At 39.6% G+C, this 12,557-nt stretch overlaps 1 protein-coding gene across 1 annotated transcript in view; it reads left to right on the top strand.

Annotated features, from left to right (window-relative positions):
• col24a1 (collagen type XXIV alpha 1 chain) overlaps nt 1-12,557 on the top strand; it is a 69,291-nt gene that overhangs the window by 22,943 nt on the left and 33,791 nt on the right. The window contains exons 8-24 of the mRNA XM_025054106.1: nt 157-201; nt 548-601; nt 1,041-1,085; nt 1,949-2,002; nt 2,236-2,280; nt 3,064-3,117; nt 3,259-3,303; nt 5,511-5,564; nt 5,818-5,862; nt 6,114-6,167; nt 6,546-6,599; nt 7,537-7,590; nt 9,704-9,757; nt 9,844-9,897; nt 10,916-10,960; nt 11,154-11,207; nt 12,272-12,316. Coding sequence (XP_024909874.1) covers nt 157-201; nt 548-601; nt 1,041-1,085; nt 1,949-2,002; nt 2,236-2,280; nt 3,064-3,117; nt 3,259-3,303; nt 5,511-5,564; nt 5,818-5,862; nt 6,114-6,167; nt 6,546-6,599; nt 7,537-7,590; nt 9,704-9,757; nt 9,844-9,897; nt 10,916-10,960; nt 11,154-11,207; nt 12,272-12,316 — 855 coding nt within the window. The remainder of the gene's footprint in view (nt 1-156; nt 202-547; nt 602-1,040; nt 1,086-1,948; nt 2,003-2,235; nt 2,281-3,063; nt 3,118-3,258; nt 3,304-5,510; nt 5,565-5,817; nt 5,863-6,113; nt 6,168-6,545; nt 6,600-7,536; nt 7,591-9,703; nt 9,758-9,843; nt 9,898-10,915; nt 10,961-11,153; nt 11,208-12,271; nt 12,317-12,557) is intronic.

Here is a 12,557-nt window from a genome sequence, read left to right as displayed (position 1 = left end):
TATAAACCTTCGCAACCCTGCTTCTTTCTCTACTGTCTCTACTGAAATTCATTCATTCTCTGTCACACGCAGTTTTTTTTATTATTACATTATTGTTAGTATTGGTTAAAATGAAAACTAATAACAACACGTTTTATCTTTCATCCCATATCCAAGGGTCCTAAAGGTTATCAAGGCGCACCAGGACTGCCAGGAGAACCAGTGAGTATATGACTCAGCAGTTTATTTGTCTTCGTTATTCAGACCGAAATGAATTGGACGGACAGAAAGTGATGCTGAATGAGTGCTCCATGCACTTTTTAAATTCTTTATTCTTGGCTGAAAGGGGAGTAAAGCGAGCCACTGATGAAGAGCTGCAGGAAAGTAACAAGGTTGTCTTTCTAAAGTCCATTCAGAAGGAACAGTGCTTGTTTTATTCCTCAGTTGGCAATGTTGTCGGGGCTCTGTGCTTCTCCTCTTTCACCTTATCCATCCATCTAATCTGCCTTTCACCATTCACTCCAACACTGTTCCTCTCTTTCTTCCTGCCTCTCCTTCTCTGCTGCAGGGCGTACCAGGACCTCCTGGGGAAACTGGGGCTGCAGGTTACCCTGGCAGGCAGGTGCAGTGAAAAATACAAAAATATGATTCCAGTTCCTCAAGTGATACTTTAAGATTTGTTTGTTGAAACCTCCACAAATATGTAACGACAACGTCTGCATGGTCTTAACCCAATGGTCTTATGCATAAAATATATATATTTACCTGCGTATATTCACAATGGCCACTGGCTGTGATGAAGCATCACCACGTTCTCTGGCTGGTACAAAATTAATGTGAGCTAAAAGTGACCCACACAGAAACATTGGTGGGAACTTTTCCAGCAAATGTGGAGTGTGAATGTCACCTAATCAACCAACCGGGGGTGATGAGTCCTCCTAATGGTCAACTAGATGTATGCAGGCATTTTATTGGTTTCTCGAGTCTGCTGTGAAATCACTCTGATGTTGTGTACTGTAAAAAAAATGGTCGCCTTCACCTCTGTCTTTTCTTTATCGCAGGGCCCAGCTGGACCAGAGGGTGAGCCGGGGCCTAAAGGTGTCCGTGTAAGTACAACAACTTTTGTCTTCCTAATCTTTTCATTTTTTTTAACTTTGCATAGGAGTAAACGCCAAAAAATCCAAAAAAGAATTACAATAGTGTCAGGTGTTTAGCCTAGAACCCTGAGAAAATAAACCTGAGTAGAATGGCTATAATACTGCTTCGAGCAACATGACGGATGGCTGAGTTCTGGTTCTCCTGGTTCTGGGCCTAATTGTTGTCTCTATGGATGTTGACTCAGTCAGAGGTTATTGAGGTCAAACAAGCCAGTAAGAGGCAGAGCAGTTTTATATGTGAAAAAAAAAACACAACTGAGATTACAGCAAGTCTACAGCTGACATTTTTAAACTGAGAAAATGACAAATGAAGTAGGAGATAAGAAACTGAGAAAATGACAAATGAAGTAGGAAATAAGAGGAGATTTTTGGATCTGGCACTGCAATGCCTTTGAAAGCAATAATACATGTACATGGACTCATAAAAATCACATTATTACAGATACAGTGTAACTTCACAAGTAAAATTGTGTCATGCACAAATACCAAAGCCGTAGCTGTAGTATTATGTGTATTCATACTGAAACGTGGAGTACAGTACAAATATAGACATTGTACCTGACAAAGTGTAACCATTTATTGTTTAATACATATATATGAATGTATATATGAATGTATATATATATATATATGTTTATATGTATATGTATTTATATATAGATAGATAGTCATATAGCTATATATATATTCATATAATTAAATATTTATATAAAGTAAGACATTTCTAAATATTTGATGTCATTTGAAACCATATTTAAATGTTAACACAGTTAACTGTGCTGTTCGTGGTGATGATGTTTTATGATCTCCAGGGTTTTATTGGACTTCCTGGTGTTGCTGGACCACTTGGACTGCAGGGGGAGAAAGTGAGTAATAAATATAAATATATATATATTTTAAATCATAAAGTATGTGCTGGTGGTGATGTTGTCTTTAACAACACTGATTTTACTCACTGAGATGTTTGGTACTTCACTGACACACGCTTGATTGAAGCCAATTGAAGTAAAATTTCATTTCTGTGGCGAAAAACCCAACATGACATCATGTTCCTGGTTTCACAATTAAGTTTTTCATTCAATTTTTTTTTTCTTTCTAGGGAATCCCTGGTCCTGTTGGAAAACCTGGCCCTAAAGGAAGACACGTAATGATGACTCATTTGTAACTCCTACCATAGTTAGAAAAAATGTCTACACTACAGATGCAAAAACACAAAAACATATCTTTTATATATTTCTACTCATATAAAACATATGATATAATTTCACTTTGTTTACAAAATGAAATCATGAATCTGATAAAACACGTTTTATCAGCCGTGGCTGACTTTTTCCATCAACCCGTTTCAATGATATGAAAGGGAATTAATTAATGTTGAGCATCTGTTTTGTATTGAGACACTGAGGCCATCGGTTACAGTTCCTGGTGAAAAATGACATGAGGAAAAATTACCCTCTCTGGAGGCCTTAACACCATTCAAGATGTGGCAAATCACGCTGCAAGTGTTTGATGGCCTGTGTTTTGGCTGCGTCCCGGGACCAGTGTCAGTGAAAAACATTACACTTAGATTAAGATAGAGACAGTTGGAATGTCTAGGATGGGCTCTCCCACTGTGAAAAGTTAACATTGTTAAAAAACAACAAGCTCTGGCTTCTCTGTGTGGAAGCAGCCGAATGGGCAGAGAGCCCAGAGCCCAGAGTCTGTTTTATCTGCAGGGTTATTTCAAGATCACTAGGCAATGTCTGGCTAAAAGGATCAACGTCAGGTTACACTCTCAACAAACCCCTGGCTAATCTTACTTAATGAAATAAGCATTTTTTTAAAGACCGTGGTGGTGAAAACTTGATCCTGGATGCTGTACGGTGAATGTCCCGGCATGTGAAGGGAAACCTGCATTCAACCTGAACGTGATGTGTTTTCTATGCAGGGTACGATTGGTGATGTAGGAGAGAGGGGGCCTCCTGGTCCTGATGGAAAGGAGGTGAGAAGTCACTTTTTATTATTATTTAATTGCTTTTCTATCTTTAGGTTTAGGTATTTTTAGGCACCTTTAGGTTTGTATAATACTGCACAGTACGTCTGGCTTCCTGTGTACTTAGGATGTTGCTGTGATGTTTCACAGGGGCCTGTTGGTGGACCTGGCATTAGTGGATTTCCCGGTCTGAGGGTGAGTGACGTTTTCTGCTCTTATTGTTGTCATCTGTGTTCAAGTGTTGTATTTTCCATGTACCCTGTTCCTTTCCTTTCCTTTCCTTTCCTTTCCTTACCTTTCCTTACCTTTCCTTTCCTTCATTACCTCCTAGTGTGCAGGATTTATGGAGGTGTTAGCAGGGTCACTGTGTGGCACTGAAGACATCTGGATGGATAATGTCTCCTTCATTAAGATATATTCACTTGCTGTAAATCAGTTTTATTACTGACCCAGGACAGGAAGTGGGCTGTTCACATTTTTAACTTATGGATAACTCACATTTTACCACAGAGTGTCAGGTACCAGTGTCAAAGAAAAAATATTTGAACGTTAACATCCATCACCAGGTATAAAAACATGCCAGGAGGAAATATCCAAAAAAACAGACCAACCTGCTGACCAACAGAATTTTTTACCAAATATTTGATTGAAAAAATGGCAACAGGAAGGTGAGGCACAGCCTGATGAGATGCCATCAACCGTAGGAAATACGATTGTTTATTTCACGTCCAGTTGACTAACGGACGTCTTCAACCTTCATTCATTTGAAAGTTTACGTATTTTGATTCTAACCACACGGTGGCACGGTGGCTGGTGTCCTTGCCTTACCAGTTGGTGTAACTGATCTTTCTGGTCTTTCTGTGTTTCTGTGAGTTTGCTGTTTTTTTTCTCAGTTTACTCTCAGCGACCAAACACATGATGGATTAGGTTCAATTTTCGCTCTTATTGACCTTCGGTGTGAATGAGTGTGAATGGTTATTTGTATCTATATATAGCCATGTGATTGACTTAGTGCACCCCCCTCGCCCCCACACTACATGACAAGGATTAAGTGGATTAAGAATGAATGAAGTGAAGCCAGCAGCCATGTTGGATCACCATGTTTTAACGTTAGCCTGTAGCAGCTAAAGAAAAAGATTTTTGTTTGAATTACATTTTTTTCTACATGCCGCTGTTGTTCCAGTGTGGAGAGCACGTGCATTTCTCAGAATTTCTTTGAAATCATTCACTTTTTAGGGGCCAGACGATATCAATAAAACGTAGCATTAGTCGGAGCGACACAGAACCACTATGACTGTCAGATGTCTGAACGTCTGTTGCTTGTGCGTGTATCTCTGCTGATTTCTCCTAAGTTTTTCCTTTTTTTTTTATTGCCAGAGTTCCTTCTTTGGAATGCATTTGCAAACATTAACAACCTCTTCTGGTTGTTTATCCACCTTTTCATCAATTCTCGACGTCACGTTTAATAAATCTGTTGCAGGAGTAAAATCACTTAGATTTGATGAATGTCCTGATGCATTTCTACAGAAGAACTGCAACATCAAACACCGGCCTCACAGCTTCCAGATGGACTTTTAGCTTAAAACACATGTCATCGCTGACGTAACCTGCAGCATGTTCTCTCTCGCTCGCCTCTAACTTTTATTTTTTGTGCGTGTTGGAAAATCTGACAGTTTTTTTTGACAAAAGATGACACTGTCATTTTAGGGAAACATCTGTTCATGTCCTGTTCTGCTAAGACTGAAACAGGATGTTTCAGCCTTTTGACTTTTGTTTTTTTTTTATTATCTTAACTGATATCTTTCCATCCGGCCCCACATTATCACCCCTCCCATTTGTAAATGGTGTTGGTCTTTGCCAAACCTAGAACCATAGAAACAAGTCGATGCAGAGTCTTTATACCTGTAACAACAAGAATGTTTCCAAACTCTGAAAACCAAAGAATATTTTATAATAAAAGCACTGCCGGTGCTTGTAAATCCAGTAAAGCAGGGGTCACCTACTATATTTGTCTGTTCCAGACTTTTTCTGGACAGACATCTTGGGGGCCAGACTCTAAAATAAAAATCACATGACTCTAACATATACAGTATATATTTATACAGTATATTATACTCTATATTATTACAAAACCGATGCCATTCTTAGCCTTTAACAGTTAGGACCACACAATATTTTCTCTTTTAAACTCACAATTTTAGAATCCAGTTGCGTCCCGGATTGCATGATTCTGTGGACTGGATACGGCCCACGGGCCACCACTTGCTGATTAATGCAATAAAGGGACAAATGCCAGTCAAAAGTGTAAAAAAAAAAATCCACTATAATTTTATATGTGTGTCTCGAGGTCAATGTCATTCTCACTCTGTGATCTAAAAAAAATGTTTTGTCCCTCTGTACAGGGGGACCCGGGGCCTGAGGGACCACGAGGGCTGCCTGGTCTCCCAGGACCTCAGGTAAAATTGAAAATTCACACCTTCCACTATGTTGTATTCTGAAAACAGTGTTTACATATAAAATAATAAAAAAAAAATACTGAGCTTTTAAACTCTTCCAGACTGTTATTGTCTTTGTGTTTCTGTACTTTGTGTATTTTATTGAGCAGTACAACAGAAACTTCCCAAAAAAATCCTCCCCTGTATTTAATCTACCTTCAACTCACTCACTCATTTCTGCTTCCTCTCCCTCTCTTTGGACCGTCTGTGGCAGGGCCCTGCAGGACGAGGCGGCCTGCCTGGATTGAAAGGTGATAAGGTGATCTAAATATTTATATTATTGTAGTGTATCTGTGTGTAATGTGTGACTGTACTAGTTCAGATGTGCTGTCACAGCATTGGCTACAGAGCCAGCCATTTGAGGAACAATGTTTCACAGTATTGTAGTATATTTTCAACCGTGTACTGTGTACATATTTCCAGTATGTTTTCTTGGTATTTGATCAGGTTTTCTATCCGGCAACGTTGCTTTATGAATGCTTCATCTGTGTATAATACCATCATATTCAGGGTGAAGTGGGACACAGGGGGGAACCAGGAGAGATGGGTTACCAGGGCGACAAGGTACGTCTTCTTATTAACGTCACATTTTAATTGATAAAGTTAAAGATGGAGTTATTCATAAAAAAGATGATTTTTTTTTTTTACACCACTCTTGTTTTTAATGTCAGACAGTTTTCTAGTGTGTCTGAGGAACATTTGTCTCAGCTGAAGCAGGAAAACATTCATCAAAACTGTTCCACATTGTGCTTTGAGCATGTGTTTGAACAGACGCAGATGTGGCTTCATTTATCACTTGAGGTCACCGCATTATATTTGTTCCATGCAATTCAGACATGGTCTCAGTCATTTGGCAGTGATGCAAACAAGCAAGCAAACAAACAAACAAACGCATCCACGGGCGTTAAAAAAACATGTGGTGTCACTTTCTCTTATTCCCAGGGAGCTGCTGGTCAGCCTGGTCCAGCCGGGCCTAAAGGAAAACCAGGACCACCGGTATGTTTTGGTCTAATTGTCTTTCATAAATATTTTTGAATACACAGTACTGCAATAAATTCTGGACAATATTTGTGTCTGACTGGAAACAGAGGACAGTCATTTTTACAGCGCTTTGACATAGAAAACCAAACAGAAATAAAATACTGAAACCACATTTTCTGAAAAACCAGATGCAGCTTCCCCCCAAAGATCTATGGAGTAAATGAAGAAAAAATCAAATGATCACACAACTAGCAATTGTTTACCCCATGTGCATTAAAACTATAACTTACGATTTTTAGGTGAGGACTATTTTACATTTGACACAATCTTCAGAAATACTTCTTTTTTTATCTTTCTTTGTGACGACAGACAGTTTCATCTCATCTATTCAGGAACTTGACCTTCGCTCTGTGTTTTTGTAAACTATAAGATTGTGGAAAATAAAACTACTTAATAAAATGTTCCCTTCATTCAACTGCTCCATTCAACCATCATCTGTGAGGTCACATTTTCCATTGTGTTTGTTTTCCTACTGTCTGTGTATTCAACCTAACATGATTTAGAGTTAGTCTTGACCAGGTCCCTTGAAAACAAATGTTAAGACTTTTATCCGATAAATATAAAACATATCAACAAACTTCTAGCTTTATCATCTAATTTCCTTTAAATAGGATTGTAATTCACGATAAAATGAAATCACTTTACTGTATTAAAGAAAAGACATTTAAGGTTCTTCCCATTAACAGGCTGAAGATTCTTCTGGTTCTGATTTATTTTCTTAGACTCGACATCTACAACTGGATAATTTCCATTTCTCATACACTGTGTTTGGATACGGCATTATTTAAAAAGGGTTGTATTATTGGTTGTATTATCGTATCTAAAGTATGAATTGATCTACAAATTCACAGAATAACATCATTTGTTTTCTTTGTTTGTTTGTTTTAAACAGGGTAGAATCGGCGAAATAGGGCCACAAGGACTACCTGGGCCTCCAGGACCAGAGGTAGGAGGGACAAGTTCAATCTTTATTTTTAATTTTTATATATTTCCATATGCACAGTGGCACAGTGACTACAATAATGCAGCACTGTTTTTCTGTGGGTCTTTCTGAAGACTCTGGTCTCACATATTACATGTCGTGGTAGTGCAGCGGTTGTCATGCCTGCTTACACATCTGCCTTACACACAGAAGGTCTAAGGTTCGAGCTCCAGAGGATATATATATGTGTGTGTGTATATAATTATTATCCATTAACAGTATTCTAATTGTACAAGCAAAGCTCGATGTGTGCTTCAAAGTTGATTAAATGACTTTACAAAGTACAAATGAAAACTTCAAATATGCAAATGAAATAAGAAGCAAATGTAGTATTTTACACAGTTTTACACAAATTTGTACCATCTCGGATTGAAAAGGAAATTTCCATCTTAAAGCTGTCATAAATCACATCAACCCAGTCCCATTGGCCGTTTATATGACGGCCTTCCTCCCTGCTGCACTTAAAACCCTGAACAGGTGAATGATGACTTTTAACACAACTTAATTCTGTCAGGACAGACGAGCTCTGCTATAACAACGTCACTCTATGGAAACCCTGACCATCAGTGCTTCCAAACACCACAGGATGAACCAGAACACAGTCCAGAGTTATTTCCAGACGTCTCTGCTCAATTTAGTATAATTACCTTCATATTTCCACTTTCAAAAGTCTGTCACATTGTGTTTAATTGCACATAAAACGATAGCGATAGACGACCGGAACTAAGACTGGAAATTGCTTCTTAATGGTTTGTGAAGTATTTTGGCACAGCCTAGAGGTAAGAGAATGAAGCCTAAATGCAGATGCAAAAATAATCAGAACCATAAAAACCCCTATTTTTCATCTTTAGCTTTATGATGATGATGGTTCATACTGTACTTTCCTAAGATTATTTTGACTCTAGCAAACTATCACACATCAGAAACGGTGAATTCCTGCCTGTCATGCGCAGGGCTTCGGGTACAATTCCACCATGTCCCCAATCTTAGGTTGAGTGTTTCAGGAAGGATGTGTTAAATCATTATGTGGAGTTTCACTGTGACCCCTGATGTAGGGACAAGCTGGGAGTGATTTGTAATAAAACCATTAATCAATTTTTATTTCCAGGTCACAGTTAAGGACACTGACTGCAGATGTTATTGTTTAATGGTTCCAAAAAGTTCTGGGTCTTTTGATCCCATCTCAGGGAAATTCTTGTGTTAGCAGCAGATTTGCTGCGACAGGCTGCCCCTTTGCAGATGCCAAGTATGGGGTTCCTCTGGGAATCGAACCCAGGACTAGCTGCTCCCTGCTTCCGTGCTAACCGCTGCACTATTCTGCACACTGATTTGATGGAGTTTGTCCCTCCTGACACAATGTCACCTGGGATGGAACGTCCGTGTTACAAAACATACGTAAAATGTCAAAAACACGCTGCTCCCCGAAGTGCAACATCACCGTAGGTCACGAAGGCCACACCTCGGAGGCAGGTTTTCAGAAATGAGTGATGGTTCGATGACAGCTGAGCCTGAAGGCAGTTTTTCCTCCATCAGCTGGCCCACAGTCCATCACACGCTCTACATCCGTGTTCTTCAGTCTTCGTGTGGCTGTGGTTCTGACGCAGACGCCGAAGAAAACGAAACTGCTGCAGACGTCGGGTCAAAAACTACAGGATTAAAGTGACAGATCCAACTGTCTTTCTGATCCTAAACCGTTGTCTGATCCATACAAAAATTCAACCTGTTGATTAAACATTAATGACCAAAATAAACCTGTTAGTCATGTGACCTGTGCCAACTAAAAGTGTTATATAGCTTGAATGAAAAAATGCGAAACAAGCTACAATATTTCATTGACAGTAATACACCATGCATTTTTATTACGTGTAGGTAGAAATTTTAAATTTTATATTAGCAGGAAGTAAATGTATGACATAAAAATCCTGCTTCGTGCCAATGTCAGAACATATTGATGTATTTTATTAATATTCCGTGCCGACCTGGTTTTTCTGGAGGGACAGATAATCCTGCTGACGTTTGTTACCCACGTGTGTCAAATACTGTAATAACAGTCCCTTTCCCTCTCTGTTTGTGTAAGGGCTTTCCTGGTGACATTGGAATACCAGGGCCTAACGGTCCACCAGGACCAAAGGTATGGATTTGATGTCTGTTATGTTGTTCATAATTCATTCATTCATGTCAGTTGGTTTGAATTAAATCTTACCCCATGTGTTTCAGGGTTTACAAGGAGACAGAGGACCCCCAGGTCCTTCAGGGCCAAAAGGAACAGAGGTGAGAGGATTGATTTGCTCCTTCATCACAGCTTTATTGTTGCCGGGACGACACACAGAGTGGAAAACATGCCTCATTCACAGATTTCCACTGGCTCATCAATCTCACAGACGGTTCATTTAGCATTTAGTCTTATCTCAGACAGTTGCAGCTCACTCCTCCCACCAGGCTGGAATTATTTTCTCTGCCATATCTCTCGGGGCATGTTCCACTGGGTGAAGTCATGCTTCACCAACGGGTGCTTACAAAAACAAGGCGGAAAGTTTTCCAGCCCCCGAGAAAGGGAGAGGAGAAAATACGTCCAAGTGTGCGTTTTGCACAAACACACACTTGGGTGCACGAACACACACTTGTATTGTGCTCAGCGTTACAACGCCGATGCTTGAGCAGGTCTCAGTGGTAAAGCCTGAGTCAGCATAAGAATCCTTTGACAAATGTTTGTTTTGTTTCTTCTGCAGAATCCCTCCACTTGAGTCAGACTTAGTTGAATTCATTCAGAAGAAACATTTATACAGTAAATGCCACATGCAAATGATCAAAATACTTTATTAAGATCTTAACATTATTGTTACGATTGACACAGTTAATCACAAATAATCATGATTAATCTCAATTAATCCACAGCTATGCTGCGGTTATTAAGATTCCCTCTCCTTTGTACAGTGGATAACTTCAGCTCAACTGTCCAATCACATGGGGTATAAATGCACAGAGCTCCACTTCTCACTGTACACCCACTAACACATAACAAATATGTATTTATTTTTATGCCATTCAACAACTCAAACTTTTTCAAGTTTGTGTTCTGCAACATACAGATTTTAGTTATTTATTTTTTTAAATTTTTATGGTAATTTTGAGGAACTTCCAAGTGAAGCTGAAGAACAGATATGTGAGGTTTCTAGACCAGCGATTTAGGAAGCATTTCCTTCTTATAATGCACATCTGAGGGGCTACTTCATCTGTTTGGATGCACTGTGTGATGTCACCACATAATGAACTGTACCGTTTCCTACAGGGTGACGAAGGACCGCTTGGACCACCTGGAAATGCTGGCCCCACTGTAAGAACTCTCTGTTACGTACACTTAACCTAAGGCATGTGTTTCCAGTACTGCAGGCCAACCTGGGTTCCTGTGCCAGAGAACAGCTGCATCTGATAAACTGTATATGTGATAATCTCATTATAATCTTTGCTCTATGTTTACTGTGAGTTTCTTCCTGTGTGTGTGTGTGTGTGTGTGTGTGTGTGTGCAGGGAAGACCTGGACGAAAAGGCCCCATCGGTGAACCTGGTCCTGAAGGTTTAGTGGTGAGTTCAGCACTTTTTTTTGCATGTGCCTTCCAAATATTTTATACCTGAGTGTCAATCTGATCAAGCCCACTGCATGATGACAGAGGAAATAAGGTATCAGATTGGTATCGGTATAGACTCCGAGTTGCAGTATCTGTATCAAACGATACTGATGAAAAAGCTGTATCATATCATTCCTAAAATACAACCTGTGTAAATGTACCCATATATACACAAAAAAAAATCCTGAACACAGTACTTGTTAGACATTGTGTTAAACTAGGTTTATTCCCAAAATTAACAAAAGAAATTCATCCCCAAACCATTACAGAACCTCCCCTGAGGTTCAGCTGCACAACACAGCAGTCATTGATGACAAATTGAACGCTGATTAGTACAAAGTTGAGTCAGGTGCTGTACGTGGTGTCGTATACACGGGTCTGCAGTTTTTTTTCCAGATAATTCCCCTTGTGTTTCAACTGTACTTCCAGATTCAAAAGAATTATCATTTCTATATGTACAATTAAGTTTCGTCTTTGTAAGTGTTCTTGAGCCACAACATTCCTTACCACACGCAGTTCTTCTGACTATTTTTGGCGCTCAAGCCTCCACAAATGTATTGCTGTGATCATGCTGTCAGGATTTAATCGTTCTGAAATATGACGGCCTCACCACAGAGTGCAACTGTCTCCATTCTTTTCTTACCCATATAGGAAGTTTAAGCTTTGGCGGTGTCGTAAACATGCTCCTAATTAGGAGAGAAAAACACATCTTCCAGGGTTGTCATCGCACATGTTGGTGAACCACAAAAAGGGTCACAGTCTCGTGCAGTATGTGTGTGTAAATGTGGGGGGGCTTCTATACCAGGGCGCCACACACAGAGAAACTGTACGGGGTTTTGGCTTGGAGATCGCGTCCTGATGTGTTCTGCTGATGACGATGTTCAGTCAGGCTGGTTGGATAGTTTCTAAAGTGCAGCGTCACTGGACTGATGTATTTCCTGATACTTGAAATAACCAGATTGTACTGTAGTAGATGTAGGCCATGTGAGAAACCCTAACAGTACGTTCTTTTGCTTACAGGGAGAGAAAGGAGACATGGGAAATGTTGGGAAAGTCGGACCACCAGTAAGTTCTGTTTTTTTTAACGCAGGACATGGCTAATCTACATCAGACATGGCTAATCTACATGACTACTTATTAGTAGCTTTTAATCAGATTCTTTAGTAAGTGCTAACATTCAATGAACTCCTGCAGTGTGCACTTTTTATGGCCTGATGTCACAATGAAAAATCCACTTTTTCAAACCGATCTCTATGGTTGCAAAATGTGTTTCTAAACGCCTTTATGACCATTTCTTGTCATCAGG

Source organism: Cynoglossus semilaevis, chromosome 2 (assembly GCF_000523025.1).
Source record: "Cynoglossus semilaevis isolate Cse_v1.0 chromosome 2, Cse_v1.0, whole genome shotgun sequence".
NCBI classification, from domain to species: Eukaryota; Metazoa; Chordata; class Actinopteri; order Pleuronectiformes; family Cynoglossidae; genus Cynoglossus; species Cynoglossus semilaevis.
This window is presented reverse-complemented; position numbering and strand designations above follow the sequence as displayed.